This window comes from Rattus norvegicus, chromosome 13 (assembly GCF_021556685.1).
Source record: "Rattus norvegicus strain SHRSP/BbbUtx chromosome 13, alternate assembly SHRSP_T2T, whole genome shotgun sequence".
NCBI classification, from domain to species: Eukaryota; Metazoa; Chordata; class Mammalia; order Rodentia; family Muridae; genus Rattus; species Rattus norvegicus.
Genome location: NC_141546.1, coordinates 54,324,700 through 54,343,515, shown reverse-complemented (window position 1 = coordinate 54,343,515; position 18,816 = coordinate 54,324,700). Strand labels below are relative to the sequence as shown.

At 36.1% G+C, this 18,816-nt stretch overlaps 1 protein-coding gene across 3 annotated transcripts in view; it reads right to left on the bottom strand.

Annotated features, from left to right (window-relative positions):
* Positions 1-18,816, bottom strand: part of Kcnt2 (potassium sodium-activated channel subfamily T member 2) — a 402,380-nt gene that overhangs the window by 273,588 nt on the left and 109,976 nt on the right. For all 3 annotated transcript variants that reach the window (XM_087580809.1, XM_087580810.1, NM_198762.2), the window contains 4 exon segments: positions 18,460-18,508; positions 15,836-15,895; positions 2,770-2,844; positions 1,597-1,680 (listed from right to left, as the gene is read on the bottom strand). In XM_087580809.1, coding sequence (XP_087436935.1) covers positions 1,597-1,680; positions 2,770-2,844; positions 15,836-15,895; positions 18,460-18,508 — 268 coding nt within the window.

Below are 18,816 nucleotides of genomic sequence, written 5' to 3'. Positions count from 1 at the left end.
ATGATGATGATGATGATGATGATGATGATAATAATAATAATAATAATAATAATAAAACAATAGGGAACATTCAGAAACTAGCAAGATTGACCAGCAGACTGCCTCAGCAGTACTGACTAAGGCATCATACAGGTGTATTGAAAAGCAATGGACAACAAAATTGGAAAATCTGGATGAAAGGGACAATTTTCTATACAGATACCAGGTATCAAGTTAAATCAGGATCAGATAAACCATTTAAACAATTCCATAACTCCTAAAAATATAGAAGCAAGTCATTAAAATTTTCCCATTAAAAGCAAGTCAAAAAATGCCCAGGACCAGATGGATTTAATGCAGAATTCTATCAGACCACCATAGAAGGCCTAATACCAACACTCTCCAAACTATTCCACAAAATAGAAACAGAAGGAACACTACCCAATTCCTTCTATGAAGCCAAAATTATGCTTATACCTAAACCACACAAAGATCCAACAAAGAAAGAAAACTTCAAACCAATTTCCCTTATGAATAGAGACACAAAAATATTCAATAAAATTCTCGTGGCCAAATCCAAGAACACATCAAAACGATCATCCGTCATGATCAAACAGTGCGATTTTAATGTCTGGTCCCACTTTCTGTGCACTGTTTGATTCCCTGATCAGCATTCTATGCTGTTGCTGCAATGTCCTCCCTGATGTGATGCACTGTGTCCCTTGGAACAGTAAACCAAATAAACCAAGCCTTAAATTGATTTCCATAGGATACTGGACACAGCAAACTGGCTTATTTCAGACACTCATTAGAATTTGAACAATCAATGACAAATTGATAAATGCCTTCTGTCTTGTCTGTAAGTACTGAAAGCTGTGGAGAATGCTTTCACGTCATAGGTATAAATGATACTTTCCAAAGAGTATCACTTTGCGGTGTAGACTCTGACTACAGCAGAGCTGGAAATTTCGTGTGTATTTCTCCTTCTCAACCCCTACTCATAAGAACTGCCCCTCAGGTCAACACCAATCTGTGAGAAGGAAAAGTGTTCAAGCTTATGAACTATTAACTGCACATGCATAAAAAGGTAGTCTTAAAAGTGGAGGATGCTGCGCTTCAAAAAATTGGTCACTCATACCTGTGTAAAAAGCAGGTAGGTGTTCAATCGGTGACATCAGAGCAAATCCCAAACCAATTCTTTTACTCATAACTGAACCACTGAATACCTCCAGAATCCAGGCATGTGACAGATTTTGCATCTTATTAGAGTATAGTAGATTCATCACTTAACGTTTATTGACTATGTACATATTTAACTATGTAGGCTATGCAGTACAATAAGTATGTAACAGTAGTTTAACGGAAAATATTTAAGTAAAACTATTTAAAACCGTGAATTATGGTGAAACGTTAAAAACGAAAACACTTGAAATTTCAGTGACCTTGTAACTGAACAAATTCTGCATATTATGCAAATTCCCAGGAGAAGATCGAAAGTCAAAGGACAAGATTGGAGGCCAAACAGCCTTCTCTTTGTACTGAAAACATTGAGGTAAAACAGAGGAGACAGAAACATATTCTTGCTTTAAACTCTACTACCCATTACTTATTACTTACAATCATATTTTCCAAGGCATGTTTGGCAAGCCAACAATTTAGAAAAACTGGAACAAAGAGATTTCTTAACGTAGGCCAGAATATCTGAAAAATAAGCAAAATACCCTAAACTTCTGTCTCACAGAAAGAAATCATATCAGGCAGATTAAGAAGGAGCATGAAGCAGCGTTAAGCTTAATAAAACAAAGAAAAGATTTAAAACAGCACCAAATACTAATCGATCCTAATGAACAGTCTTTCATTGCTAGAGTCTTTCTGTGGGAAATTAGTACAGGCACATAAAGTAAGAGGCTTCACAGATGTCGGACATGACTATGCTGGCTCTATTGTTAAGTCTTAGCATGTGTTATTCTCTACCTGAGGTGGTAAAGAGGTACAGGGCTTGTCTTTCATAGCACATCGCTGTCTTAAGGTGCAACCAATTTAAATGATGTAGAGAAGCTGCAGTCACGTTTGTTTATATTTAGTCAGCTTCTCGTTGAATCTAGGTCCGGGTCTCTCTGTAGAAAAGTCACTCAAAGTAAAATATAAGAAGTGAGGTGCAACTACACACAATAATGTCTTCTTTTCTTTCTTTTTAAAGTAAAGTCTACACACCCCTAATTTTAAAAATCATTGCTGTACCAAATTGATACCAGAAGCTAATTTTACCAGTGAGATCCTTAGGCTTACATACATAATGGACAGCAGTGGGACAGAGTGACTAACATGGGACTATTGCCAGGGAAACTGAGTACTCTGAGGAGGAGCCAGCTATTTGGCTCTAGTGAAGAACGCAACTGAGTAAATTCCATAGATGAACTAGATATGAAAGAGCTCTCGGTATGAAAACTGTGGGAAAGAGCTCATACTCTGAGTTTGTATCTGAAAACTTCCACAATATAAGTAATGTAATTTTGAGGATCTTTAAACAATACTGGCCTTTGTTCAAATGATACCTCTGCACTGTATAATTCTTCACTAGGTTTCATTTTGCTATTGAACTGAAACATACTAGATTTCCCTTACCCCTTCAATTGAGTCTTCATGTCGACTTTATTCTTTTGTAGGAGCCAGGTTCTATTCAATGTCTGAATGCATGCCTTTTAGCATATATTATCTAGAGGTATTTAGAAGTAGAGAATGTATTTACGCCTAATGACAAATAATCCTTTTGAAGATGTTAATACTTACTGAGATGATGAAGGGAACTGCATTGATTATTTCCAAGATGAATGGAACTCGTAAAATCTGCTCCCAGATATTCCCCTATAAATAAAGGTTGAATAAAAGCAAATGTCAGAGAAGTAACAGGACTCAGAATTTCTCTAGGAATAACAACACCTTTGTATATGAATGTAGCAATGAGTTATAAACTAATTTAAACAGAATAGTGTGCTTTAGTTTTGCAATGTTAGAACTAAAGTAAATATCCAAAGCCCAGCAGGCATAATGTATATAACATTTATTCTATAATAGTCTCAAAAACAAATTACTAGTAATAAAGTACTCTAACAAGACCTTAGGCTAAATTGCCACAATTTCTTTCCACTATCACAAGTATACTAGCATCCTGTAAGGTATCTCAGGTCTTTTATAAATCTAGTTACAAGTTTGTTAACTAGTATTAGTTCTTTTTTAATTGAATCTATATTAAAGTATCATTTAATCATGTATATGCTATTTTCCCTATCCCCACTGTGAAATTAATAGGGACTGATTACGTAATTGTCAGAGCCCAGTGAATAATGAACATATGGGGCCTCTTAATACTTTCAAGAAAGGCTAGGACAACATTAAAACACAGATCTTGATGTTGTGGAAATCTTTGTTATTTTGCAGATGACAAAGGTACCCATTGAGGTCACCTTGATATTTAAGGTCTGGGTATGGTCTGAATATGCCTACCTCATACTGGAAGGTGGCTCCTACATGCAGAGCCTTAAGGGGGAAATGAGTCAAGCCTTGGGTAAGGAGGATTAAATTTGAAGGGGATCTCAGTGAGTTCCAGCGGGGCAGAGTTTTCACAATAAGAGCAACTTTGTGATGTGAATATCCCTGACTTCCTGTCTCAACAGTGCATTTTCCAATGCTCATCCCCTTACTGGAATATGAAACAACAGAGGGACCTTGACTAAGTCAAATCAAGCAAGCTACCTAACAGAACTTTCGGGCCAGTATGACAGAGTCACCTTTTCCTTTGTGAAATACCTAGTTTACAGACCAATTCGATATTGCATAGGACATCCTCAAAATGCCATCAAACAATTTAATGTATGAAGAGATCCATGCACTGGAAAATCTAGATTGCCTACATGTTCCACCTACCATATAACACTAGATGTAAAAGGAAAGTTGTCACTATTCCTTGAGGGTTCAATATTTCATTACATTACAGTGGTATGAGTTAGCCTATATCCCCAAAGCATTGTGTTACATCATCTACTTGATGCTAAGATGTTAAAAATGGCTGTCGTAAAACCCAGGATAGCTAAAACTATCCTCAACAATAAAAGGACTTCAGGTGGAATTACTATCCCTGAACTCAAGCAGTATTACAGAGCAATAGTGATAAAAAACTGCATGGTATTGGTACAGAGACAGACAGATAGACCAATGGAACAGAATTGAAGACCCAGAAATGAACCCACACACCTATGGGCACTTCATTTTTGACAAAGGAGCCAAAACCATCAGATGGAAAAAAGATAGCATTTTCAGCAAATGGTGCTGGTTCAACTGTAGGTCAACATGTAGAAGAATGCAGATCGATCCATGCTTATCACCCTGTACAAAGCTTAAGTTCAAGTGGATCAAGGACCTCCACATCAAACCAGATACACTCAAACTAATAGAAGAAAAACTAGAGCAGCATCTCGAACACATGGGCACTGGAAAAATTTTCCTGAACAAAACACCAATGGCTTATGCTCTAAGATCAAGAATTGACAAATGGGATCTCATAAAACTGCAAAGCCCCTGTAAGGCAAAGGACACTGTGGTTAGGACAAAACGGCAACCAACAGATTGGGAAAAGATCTTTACCAATCCTACAACAGATAGAGGCCTTATATCCAAAATATACAAAGAACTCAAGAAGTTAGACCGCAGGGAGACAAATAACCCTATTAAAAAATGGGGTTCAGAGCTAAACAAAGAATTCACAGCTGAGGAATGCCAAATGGCTGAGAAATACCTAAAGAAATGTTCAACATCTTTAGTCATAAGGGAAATGCAAATCAAAACAACCCTGAGATTTCACCTCACACCAGTGAGAATGGCTAAGATCAAAAACACAGGTGACAGCAGATGCTGGCGAGGATATGGAGAAAGAGGAACACCCCTCCATTGTTGGTGGGATTGCAGACTGGTACAACCATTCTGGAAATCAGTCTGGAGGTTCCTCAGAAAATTGGACATTGAACTGCCTGAGGATCCAGCTATACCTCTCTTGGGCATATACCCAAAAGATGCCCCAACATATAAAAAAGACACGTGCTCCACTATGTTCATCGCAGCCTTATTTATCATAGCCAGAAGCTGGAAAGAACCCAGATGCCCTTCAACAGAGGAATGGATACATAATGTGTGGTACATCTACACAATGGAATATTACTCAGCAATCAAAAACAACGACTTTATGAAATTCGTAGGCAAATGGTTGGAACTGGAAAATATCATCCTGAGTGAGCTAACCCAATCACAGAAAAACACACATGGTATGCACTCATTGATAAGTGGCTATTAGCCCAAATGCTTGAATTACCCTAGATGCCTAGAACACATGAAACTCAAGACGGATGATCAAAATGTGAATGCTTCACTCCTTCTTTAAAAGCGGAGCAAGAATACCCTTGGCAGGGAACAGAGAGGCAAAGATTAAAACAGAGACAGAAGGAACACCCATTCAGAGCCTGCCCCACATGTGGCCCATACATATACAGCCACCCAATTAGACAAGATGGATGAAGCAAAGAAGTGCAGGCAGACAGGAGCCAGATGTAGATCTCTCCCGAGAGACACAGCCAGAATACAGCAAATACAGAGGCTAATGCCAGCAGCAAACCACTGAAGTGAGAACAGGACCCCCATTGAAGGAATCAGAGAAAGAACAGGAAAGCTTGAAGGGGCTCGAGACCCCATATGTACAACAATGCCAAGCAACCAGAGCTTCCAGGGATTAAGCCACTACCTAAAGACTATACATGAACTGACCCTGGACTCTGACCTCATAGGTAGCAATGAATATCCTAGTAAGATCATCAGTGTAAGGGGAAGCCCTAGGTCCTGCTAAGACTGAACCCCCAGTGAACGTGATTGTTGGGGGGAGGGTGGCAATGGGGGGAGGGTGGGGAGGGGAACACCCATAAAGAAAGGGAGGGGAGGGGTTAGGGGGACGTTGGCCGGTAAACCGGGAAAGGGAATAACACTCGAAATGTAAATAAGAAATACTCAAGTTAATAAAAAAAAAAGTCTGTCGTGTTATGTCCAACGTAGTACAGCAAGGAGAAGCTGGGGAATGGGAGCAAATAAAGATCTTTTCTGGATAGAATGTTAAATGATACCTTTCTCAGAGTTTCAGTCTAAGTGAAAAGGACTCAAAGGAATCACTTAGCTTCATGCAGACTTGGGGCTATATTTAGCCCATGCCTAAAGCATGAGAAAAAATGAGGAAAGCAAAGGAAATGAGAGCTAGGCTAAGCCACAGTTCCTTTAATAATAAGGCAATAGCTAAATGGAGAAAGAGATTTACCCTCACAAAGTGTGTGACTCGGGTCACAGAGGACTGGAACAGATGGGGATCACAGGAGCCCACCTCTTTACCAGACCCTGAGAAGAAAGCCTGAACCACCACATGAAGGACTTTCAGCCCAAAGCCCAAACAGGACCATGGAAGCTGACATAGAAAGTGAGGAAGAACTTTTCCTTCTCACTCCAAAGGATGTCATACCAGATTCAAGTGGAGATACAGTTCCCTCTTGGCTTTCTTCTGTCCTGGGGTACGAATTAAGTTGGTATCAAACAGAATGGAAATGGAAGTGAGAAAGAGAACCATGATAAGGGAGTATCTGACCTGAGAACAATACACACGCCCCTGGCCTTACACAGTTATATATAAATTCCTTACTCTGTCCAATGAACCAGAATGAGGACGCATGGACCTTGGGTAGTATACGATTATCAGATTTTCTATAGTAATACTGATTCAGACTTCTCAACCACCTCACTTTTAACTTATTTTCCTGATGGCAGGATATAGTTTTACTTCACAGATTAATTTTTTCTATCAGTACACAAACAATTACTATTACTCGTCCAGTAATTGTCCTGTGAAATCCTAGACAAACTTAGTTCATGGTAATTTATCTCCTAACATTCATGCAGTTTAATACACAATTTGTTGTTTAATGATTTTTTCCCCTTGAACCGTTAAAGGTATCTTAAAACAGCCTTCTGATTTGACTGGATTTATTTCTGAGTTATCTTTCATTTTAGGGTACAGAGTTCATTCTAAATCTCTGTTTCCACTGTCTAGAGAATGAAATCCTAGCCTGCAGCTATAACATGAAGATTTACAATTTTAACTCTAAATACCAGTTTAGTCTGTAGTATGCTCCTTTCTCCATTATAAAATCACCCACCAATTCATCCATATTAAATTTTACAACTCCCTGGAGCTGCCAGTCTTTTTATACTTGTGGAATATGGCTCACAGTTTTTTCCTTTGGATAAGATGCATTTCTCCCACAAAGAGTTTGTAGCATGAACTGACTGCACTTATTTACATACTTCCTGGGGCTAAAGTAAGTACAAAAGCAAACAAATGAAGCACAGATGTTTTTACATTCTCTCCTTTCTTTAATGCAATGATTTATTTTTTAACTGAAGTATACATATTGTTAGTAACCTACCCAGAAAACCCTGAAAGAAGTCTATAATTGAAAACTTCCCCAAATGTAGGTAAATGCAAATCACCGGACATGAAAATAAATTTCAGCAGCGATTTTCTAGAAGAGAGATTTAAAATTCCCTATCTGCATGTAAGGATTTTTAACTAAGCTCCATCTACAATTTAAAGTCATTAATAACCTCTGATTTTTCAGACATTTTCTTTCTAGCCCAGATCAATACCCCGTCTTTGAAATTCTGACTCAGGTCAAACACTTAAACCACTAGTCCATACTGAGGTCTTAAAATCCTAAATGCACTCTTTTTGTTCTCTTCTCTTCCCTGCTCTTCCTCTCTTCCCTGTCCTTTCTCTCTACCCCCACCCCTTCCCTCCACGTGCCCATGGCCGGCCTTTCCTCTCCTCTCCTCTTCTTCTCTCATTAAACCTCTCCACGTGGAAAAAAAATCCTAAATGCAAAATACTGAAGGCCAAATTTGTGTCTTATTCCTGATTGAGCTCTGTTCCAGTAAATCAAGTATCTTTAACAATCCTATTACATCACCCTTTCCCATACCACATGAATATACTCTTTATCAAGACAATGATTTGCAAATAAAGCATTAGAATTTTCAAGTTCACATATCGTTCATTTTCATTTAATGCTAAACCTCTTATTAGTGGCTGTGCATCCAATCATGTCCCACTGAAATTTATCTACACTGTCTATACCTGCATTATATTACCAAACATACATTGCCAATGTGCTGATCAAGTAAGTATATCTTCACTCCACTCCCTTCAAAACTCTTCAACTATTCACACACTTTAACAAGGAAAAGTAGTTATAATGGAAATGCACTATCCTGCATTTGGATAATGGATATGAACTCTCTAACCTTATTTTATTTTTTACCTTAGTTTCAATTACATATGTATATTCCTGCATGTGGGTGCCTGCAGTTGAGTGTGGGTGCCCAAGGAGAACACAAGCATTAGATTTTTTGCAGTGGAAGTTACAGAGATTATGTGGGACTCATGACTTGGGTTATAGAAACCAAACAAATGGCTTTCTGGAAGAGCAGCAAGTACTCTTAACCTCTGAGCCATCTCCCTAACTTTCTACCCTCCATCTTCTTAAGGTTATTCCATTTCCCAAATAATTTTGATCCATAAGATGTGGTATAGTGTGTGGCTTTGTATCAAGTCTTTAAATGGCCTCCCTTCCTGACTCCATTTTATATTTTAAATGATCTGAGTTGTATTTTTCTTTTGTTTCATTTCCTTTCTCATTCTTGCATCACCTCGTCACCACAGCCACTTGAGGAAAGACATGGCCCCCACAAAACACTTTGATATAGCTAGCACATTAGAGTAAAATTTAAACCACACAGTGAGAGTCAACACACCACAGGTCAGGACATTTTGATCTATTCCTCACACAAGTGCTTCAAAAGATGCAGTACTTAAATAAAGACATTATGCCAAGCACATGATGGCTGATTCATTGTGTCCATGTTGAGGAGCATGAGTTGCATGGTGTGAGAGTGTGTGTGTGTGTGTGTGTGTGTGTGTGTGTGTGTGTGCGCGCGCGCGCGCAAGCGCATGCGCATGCCTGCATGAAGCAGCAACAACTGGATGAACTTCACACTGAAGACTAATTTTCATAGTCAACTGTATAGAGGAATAATGTGTTATGGCTAAAAATAAACCATGTATTTTCAGTTATATTCAGTTTGCTTAATTCTCAGGTCTCAGGTTATCTTCTGAACTAAGTGATGCATACATAAATTATCTTGCCTAAAATAGTTATTATAAATAAATATGAGAAGTGTCCACGAGTTCCACTAGCCATTAGGAATTCCTAGTGGACCTGCATCATAAGAATCCACAGGACAAATTGAATTATGATGAACAAAAAGAACATGTACTGATGGAATGCCACTGTGCAGCAAACTCTAAGCCATACCCAAAGACAAGCAAAGAGCCTGTCAAAATCATATCACATACACATTTCATTTAATTTCACTTCCACATTAGAAACAAAAGCAATTGCTCCTCCTAAGAGATAATTTGCTATCGTTTCAACCTGTGTAGAATTACTCTTACTGGCAGAATTCAATAAGATGTAAAGAAATTTTATTCCATCAATTTCAATTACCATGGGTAATATCGGTATATCGATCCTTAGTCATACTGTAATAAAATACATGACAGAAAATGTACTAGAATTATCACCAAGATAAATGTTGCAGAAATATGGCAATTTAGTTCTTGCAAAGCCCAGATAGAACCTAGGAATTATATGTAAAAATTATATTTTTCTGGTTTTTTTTGTTTTTGAAATTGCATATTGATTACTTTTCTCTCTTCCCTTTCCTTCCTGCAATCCATTGAATATAGTCCTCTGCACTCTCCAAATTCATGGTCTTTTCTTTCTTCAGTTGTTACTGCAAGCATATAACTATTTGTATGTACACATAAATTTCTTAATATAACCTGGTGAGTCCATATAATGTTACTTTTGTATGTATGATGGTTTAGCTGTAGACAACCAATTGGAGTTCTCTTCCCTGAGGAGGAACACCTCTCCTTCTCCTGCTCTGTTTTCCTCAATTTCCTGTAGTTAATTGCATAGAGTTGAAGCCGTGTGAGCTTTCCACATGTGATTTGGTACCCTCTTGTTCAGTTTATGTATAGTTATTCTTGTTAGTGAGAGTTTATTGTCACAGATTCTGATATTACTAGGAGACACAATCTCACAGCAAAGTTCCTGATCTTCAATTACAATCTTTTCTGCAATATTTCATGAGCCTTGAGTGTGTGAGTTAAACATTTTAAGAGAGGCCCCAAGGCCTGACACTATTACTGAGGCTATGGAGTGCTCACAAAAAGGGACCTATCACGACTACCCTCTAAAAGACCCAAGAAGCTGAAAGTGTCAGATGTCGATATTTGTACCCAATGGACAGAAGCTGATGACCCCTGAGGTTGAATTAGAAGAAAGCTGGGAGAGATAAGAAGGAGGGAGACCCTGTAGGAGGACCAACGGTCTCAATTAAGCTGGATCTCTGCGATCTCTCAGATACTGGATCACCAACCAGGCAGCAAAGATGTACCTAACTCTCAAGAGACCAGAGACCCCAGGGAGTTTAGAGATTGGATTCTGACAAGGCTGTCCTCTGAGAGGCTTTACCTGCAGCTAACTGAGACACAGGCAGAAACTTACACAAAACCACTGGACTAAAGCTAGGGACCCCATGGTTGAATTAGAGGAAGGATTGAAGAACTGAAAGAGAGAGCAATCTCATAGACCAGTAGATTCAACTAACCGAGACTTTAGGGAGCACCGAGAGACTGAGCCACCAACCAGGCAGCATACATGGGCTGGTCTGTGGCTCCTGTCGCATATATAGCAGAGGTCTGCCCTCAGTGGAAATAGATGCATTTAGTTCTGGAGAGGCATGGGACTCCAGAGGAAGTAGGTCCCAGGGAAAAGGAGCCAGTGATGAGGCAACCTTGATGGAGTCAACGGGGAGGAGGAATGGGATCAATAACTATGTCAGGATGGGACTAAGGGGGCAACAACTGGAATGTATATTAAAACATAACTTTACAAAGATAAAAATAGTGAATAAAGGAGTTAAAGGAAAAAACATTTTTTTCTTAAGGGATTAAAAAAACAATAATGCTCTGGAAGCTCTGGTTTGTTGGCATTGTTGATTTTATGGGGTTGCCATCTCCTTCAACTCTTTCAATCCTTCCTCTAATTCCCCCCAAGGGGTCCTATTCTCAGTTCGGTGATTTGTTGCTAGCATTGACCTCTGTATTGGACATGCTCTGGATGTGTCTCTAAGGAGAGATCTATATCTGGTCCCCTACAGCATGCATTTTTTAGCTTCATCAATCTTATGGACTGACCCAGAGATCCAACTGTATATGTAGCAGAGAATAGTCTTGGTGGAGCACCAGTGGAAGGGAAAGCCATTGGTCTTGCCAAGGTTGGACCCCCAGTGCAGGGGAATATTGGGGGGAGACAAAAGGGGGATATAAAGGGGGAATACCAGTATGGTGGAGGGGGAGGTGAGGGAATGGGGGCTTATGGACAGGAAACCAGGAAGAGGAATAACCTTTGAAATGTAAGTAAAGAAATATATCTAATAAAAAATTAAAAAAAAACAATAATGCTTAACTTTCATAATGAGAGAATCTGATAGTGTATGTTCTTTGATTCGATTTCAAATACTTATACCACTAAATGAATAATTAGCAATATGCAAATATCAAAGGTAAAGGCATGACTATCAATTCAAAATTTTTAGGTCTACTCGCTACCATCTAAAAAGTTCTTTAGCATTTTATTAAACAAATTATTATGGTGATATACATCTCAGAATTAATGCTTATTAGAGTAATCATAGAACAAAAAGTCATAGACTTCACAAAAGCTTCTCCGTGTGTGAATTTTTGTTTTTAGAGGTTGGAAAACTGTGCTGATGTTTGCTTCTGCTTCCACTTGATGTACTTAGTATGTCTGTATAAGTAGAGTTCCATTTTGAAAACATTTGACAAAGACTTAGAAGGTATTTAAAGTGCCAGAAGAACAAGAACTTTAGTGTTGGGCAATTATTTTGTAATGCCAAGGAGCTACAAATATTAACAAACACAGACCTACACTTCTAAATAAGATTCATCTTGTGATGGATTTTTTTTCCTTTTTTTTCTTTATTAACTTGAGTATTTCTTATTTACATTTCAAATGTTATTCCCTTTCTTGGTTTCCAAGCCAACATCCCCCTAACCCTTCCCCCTCCCCTTCTTTTTGGGTGTTCCCCTCCCCATCCTCCCCCCATTGCCGCCCTCCCCCCAACAATCTAGTTCACTGGGGGTTCAGTCTTAGCAGGACCCAGGGCTTCCCCTTCCACTGGAGCTCTTACTAGGCTGTTCATTTCAACCTATGAGGTTGGAGCCCTGGGTCAGTCCACGTATAGTCTTTGGGTAGTGGCTTAGTGCCTGGAAGTAATGTACTAATTTCCAAATACACTTTAAAATTTCACTAATTTTCTTTTCTATCTCCATGAAGCATTAAACATTTTTTTTATTTTAAAAATTTTGTTCTTATTTTAGAATGATGTTGGGAGTATAACTATTTCTTTGACATTGTATGTTTTTTTAAATATTAATATATAATTAACAATCTATACAAATATATATGAGAAGTGTATAGAACTGAATATTCACAGTGATATTGTAGATGTTTTGGTATGAAACAATATGTGGATTAGGTGAAATCTGTCATGCAATTAAATAATGTTTTGCAAGTGTATCTTCTTTTTAAAAGTCCTGGTTTGTACAAAGGAACATATTTTAGATTCTTATCAATAGGCCATTAATTGGTATAAATTACTTAATTGATTTATTGCAAAAAAGTTACTCAACACTGTGCTGAGTACAAAATAGTTCATGTATTTGACTAAGATTATGACAGGAAAATAAGATACTTAATAGAAATTTATTCTAGAGTCACAAATTATTTTAATCCTTTCTATTTCCATTGTAACTTCTTAGACTTTAACATCTAATTCTCCTCCAGCTAGCCATTAAAGTTTATGGGGTCAGAGTAGAAATATTATACGTCATCAAGTCCTGTCTGCTAAGCCTTATAATGTTAATGATAGGAAGTAATTCATTATGAGGGTCATCATATAACTGAAATGGAAAACTATTCTGAATATCTTTGTATATTTTAAACAACTTGTCCAATCGTTTTAGCAAAGCAGAAAAAAATTATAATAACTTTCTTTGAAATATGAAGGAAATACATTTACAAATGAATATTAATATCTGTCTGTTGTGTTTCTGCAAATAAGCATTCATAAATGAAAGGGATATGACTCATTTATCCAAAAATCCTGCATTTATAATTAGTTAAATATAAACCTCATATGCCTTCCACATACAAGAAAATCCTAACATGTATAATTTGCACTTTAGGGGGTTGTAAATCCTTGAGTTGTCTATTGATCAGGACAAACTATAGTTCACATTCTCTGACAGAAGACATGGATTATTAAAATTATCTGACTCTGTCAATACAGAATATCACTGGGATAGTATATTCTAAGTAATTTAAATACATGTGACTTCCAGCTTTCTTCTCCCATTTAGTATCAATATCTCAGTTTCCTTGTCTGGGTTTCATTACTTCCCATGACATTTCTTCTTCCGCCACACTTTATCCTTATATTTTATCTACTGAAGCAATGGAGATAGTGTCCATCATCACAAAACCATCCCTAAGTCACAAATTGCTTCTAGAAGGTTTCTGCCCCAGCCAGCCAACATACTAGGTTAAATAAAGTTTACTCTTGATAGTGCTCCATTGAGACTGGTTTACTGGACTGTAAAAAAAAAATAAAAGTAATTTTTAAAAAGTATCTCTAATCTAATGCTTAGTCATTTATTTCTATACATTTTCATTCATCAGACTTACCCTTTCAGAAAATGATGCAATCTTCTAGGTATTTTAGATAAAACTAATGAAAATTAAAACAGAAATAAAATTGACCTAAAAAAAGCCATTAAGTTTGTAAATAATACTTTATCAAAATGTAGGATTGAAAGGTAATTTCACCTTGAAAATTGGGAAATTAATTCGCTAGGAGATAATGATTCTTCTAAATTATGCACTTGTATACTTATGTATAATTATGTATACTTATGTATACTTATGTATACTATGTGTGACACTAAGAAAAATTAATAATTTCTACACTTATGTCTTATCTGTCTTGCAGTTGTTGTGAATACACTCTAAATCATACAAGGTTATCAACTCTACCTTTTAAATCCATGACTGCTACTTTCATGTTGACTCTTGGCATGAGAATTTCCTGATCCCTTTGTCATCGCTGTGATCATGAGCTTAGAGTTTTAATCATTCCTCTAGTTCTTAGTCCTCACTCTTAATTGTTTTCACATCATGCCTCTGACCAACATTATGCACTATCTCCAAAGTCAATTCTAGTCTATATACATCCTATATTGACTATTTTCTCTTGTACAATAATTTCAATATTTTTCTTACATTGTTTCCAGTAATCTCAATTCAAAAACTTTTTAGAATGACATTTTAGTTTTCTTTGCATCACTGATCAAAACCAATCAGATGGTCATTTATTTACCTTCTTCCTTCATAAGTTTTCACCAGGTACTACAATTTAATTGACCTAACTTAATTCTCTCTAACAGTCCTTTTAATAATCTTTTGATTAGGTTGGATTTTTTTGTCTTTTTGGTTGGTTGTTTGACTGAGTTGGTTTTGTTGTTGTTGTTATTATTGTTGTTTTGGCTTTTTTGGTTTTTTTTTTATTTGTTTCTTTTTGTTCTTTGGACAGAGCCTCATGAAGCTCAGGCTAATTTCACACTTGCAATGCATTTGTGAATGCCTTGATTTCTTTAGTCTTTCTGTTTCTACCTCTAAAACTTATAATCATAGTAGTGAAGAACGATGCACAAACTCACTATTGATTTTTTTCTTCATCCTGTTTTGTTTGACAACTAAACACATGGTCTTTTTACTAAGAGATGTGTTTTAGAATTGTGTTACCCATAGGTTCTGATAATTTCCCTCTCTATGTTGCCATACAAGGTATCCATATTTTAACCAAATATAATCATTTGTCATTCTGCTTCATATACATATTATTATAAGTAATTCTTGGCTAATTTATCAATCCTAATGTCCATGTCTTTTCACGTTGCTTTATTAAAATCACTGATACAGGGGCTCAGACTATTATTGAAGACTATTTATCCTAACACACAACCCACCACACTTATGTATACTACTTCTTACTTTCTCATTTACATTGTACTTTTCTGTATAGTTTCTCCAATCCTGCCACTGTCTAGACTGTAAACCCATTGAGAAAAGAGCTGTGAAGGGTAGAGGTCATTAAATAGGAGCACTCCACAAATACTTGATAAACTGTGTTAACCAAAGTGAACTTCACCACTCATTAAAATAATTTATTAAAATAACTACGAAAAGATATAATTGTTTTCTGCTTTCTTTAATAAATTAAGAAGAGAAATTGAGAACAATAAAAATGAGGACCATTCCACTGCCTCAAGAAGCCCATGCTTGTATCGGGTAAGTGAGCACACAGGAATTAGGCAAGCACTTCTAAGACACCAAGGAAAATTCTACTATATTATTCTAGTATTTTATCACATACTGGAGAGGCTCTGAATAATTAAAGTGGTTTAAGAAGAGCTTGCCTTATCCCCGAGTATGAATAATAAAAAGAAGAAAACTTGGTAAACGCGAGCATTGAGTTCTTCAGTGGAAAGCTAATGAGACCATCTTACCTTATAACTGAGATATCCAAGGAGTATTGTTTCAAATAGACTTATCAATGCCACCGAGACCTAAAATGAAATTGTGACCTATGAGAAAATGCAAGGTAAGTAAAATATGCTTTCATTATGTGATAGTAAGTGTACACACAAATGTGAAAATGGATACATGTATATAAAAATGTAGACATGTACATATAATACACATGTATAATAAAGTGATACATAGTACATGAACTTTAGTTTGCAGTGATGGGATAAACACCATATTTTACTGCCATCTCTATTACAATTTAGTTTTCATAATTTCACATATTCTTAATGAATAATTTTTGCTCAGTGTCCTAAGTATAAAACTGGAAATTCAGTATTCATACTGACTAAAGAGGGCAAGATACATGAAGATAAGGATTACACACATTGGCTTTTATTAACAACGTCACTGCTGAAATAAGTGTTTCCCTTCAGAAAACCAAATGCAAAGTTCAAACTGAGTAGACTGAATCATTTTATTTCACCTAGGACAATATGGGATGCTAACATCCATGAATTTTCTATACATGGCCATTTCAGCGATGCAGGGTGCTTCAGGATTACATAACAAGCCATGACCAGTTGTGTTTGCATGGTTGGCAATGCTAGTTTTGTGTTATTTGAGCATGCTCCTTTCTCTATGTGCTCTGCAGCCTATGAAATCTTAACAATTACTGTCAGAAAACACTGGAGTAGAAAAATAAGCAGAGGAATTCATGAATTATTCTTCAAGGATGTGCCTTTTATTAAGTAAGTGAATTACTTACAGTGTTTTGCTTTTGTGATGCTGAGAAATTGAACTCAAGATCTCATACTTTCTAGGCAGGCGCTCTCCCACTGAACTATATATCCCATCTCCTTATCAGTTTAAAATGGAGATTAGAAAAAATATGCAATCATGAACAGGAGATGAACAGGGTGTCAACTATATTTATCGTATAATTAAAGTTTAAGATACTTTATAATCGGGAAAGGGAATAACACTCGAAATGTATATAAGAAATACTCAAGTTAATAAAAAAAAGATACTTCATAATCAAAAAAGTAATTTTTTTATAAGTCTTAATATTGTTTCTTACTAAAATGAAACTTTAAAATTGAAGTGAACAGTAAATAGTAACACAATAAAAATAGATGTATGACTACTAATCCGGGTAAAATCTATCCATGGATACATGCAACTAGTCATTCCTACAATAGGAAGCTAGAAATATTTTTATTTTCTCCACAAATCTTCTATTATGATTATCTGTAGTGTTTTCTAATAGCATATTGTTACATGATCTGTAGAAAATTCTAACATCCTATTTTACATACCACAAAGAATAGTATACAAAATAAAAGCAATTATAAATTTTAATAAAAGTGAATGTATGACTTTACAGAATTTCAATTTATTTTAGTTTTAATTAAAGGATGCTATAGGCATTGCATGGGATACCATAAGAGTATATTTCAATGAACGCCTAATATTTGGAAAGGTATTTGGAACTAATTATTTCTATACTAATTGACATAGCAATAGAAGTCAATGTAAACCAGTGGTTCTCAACCCAATAATACAGTTCATTATGTTGTGGCGATCCCCAACCATAAAGTAATTTTAGTTGCTATTTCAAAACTGTACTTTTGCTACTGTTTTGAATCATACTATAAATACTTTTGGAGAAAAAGGTTTGCCAAAGGGGTCAGGACCCACAGATTGAGAACCACTGATATAATTAAATTTATTTAAACTAAAATGAAGTGTGCATCTGATTTATTTGTAGCTATTATAACACTGCACTTTCAAAATCATTCACTATCATAAATAATGGGGAGAGAACCAGCATGGCATTTTAAACAATTCAACATCTGATCCAGATATCACTGTCCTACAAATAGAACATGGGCAATAAACCATAGTTTTCCTGCGACCTCCATGTCTTCTTTATGTTAGTAACCCTATCTTCCATTTAATTAGCACTTTTAAGAAAGATCAGAAAGTAAAAAATGACGGATAGACCATGAATATAAGGGAACGTGACAGAATCTTATACAAACAATGCTGTTTACTAAGTCTAATAAAAACAAGAATTAAGGCTAGACAACACGGGACTATAATTCAGACTTGGTTTTCTCTTGTATATGGTTTTCTTTATTGCAACTCTGATGACCCACAACAAATTATCTTTCTTTTTCGTTTACACAGTTGTTTGTGTGGTTTCTAAGTTTATACATTCATTTGTTTAGATTGTACCACATTCTTCTAGGGGAAAAAGTACCCACAATTGTGGTGCTTGGCTGCTCTTTAAAAGGATACATGAGTCGTGTGAAGTAGTTTGGGAAACATGCAGTGTTAGGACTTTGATTTGCTGGCTTTTTATGGCTTCATTTTTTAACTTCCAATGCTCTTAGAAGTTTAATCCAGATTGCAGGGAAAGTCTTACAAGGCAGAATGGGAAAACAAGGAGGAGTAAGTCAAGATGCCAGCCTGAGAGGTGCATTAAGGGATGACATAAGGGAAGCACAGCTTGAACATCAACAGAATACTTATCTATAGGGTTCCTATGTGAAATACAAATGAACAATGAAATACAGGAATAAGTAAACTTGTACATAACCTGTAAACCCCATAAAGGCAGGCTTCTGTTAACCCAAAATATGTGAGACCTATGGAAAGAAAAATTTAAACTTTAGATTTTTTTTAAAAATGTGAAAAACTCCATTTGTTTAAAAATTGATTATATTTGAAAGTATTAAAATAGCAATTGGTATAAAATGACAATGATATATAGAAATCAACATGACAAACATCCGAGAAATCTAATAAATTCATCATTTTAACTAATATTTATTCCACTCTAATATAAAGATATATATTACCTTACTTTGTGTCTTTGTTACTGGTAAATTAAAAATAACACAAGCCATTAGTTAGAAAGATATGTCAGAACAGGAAAATTAAAAAAAATTGTTCC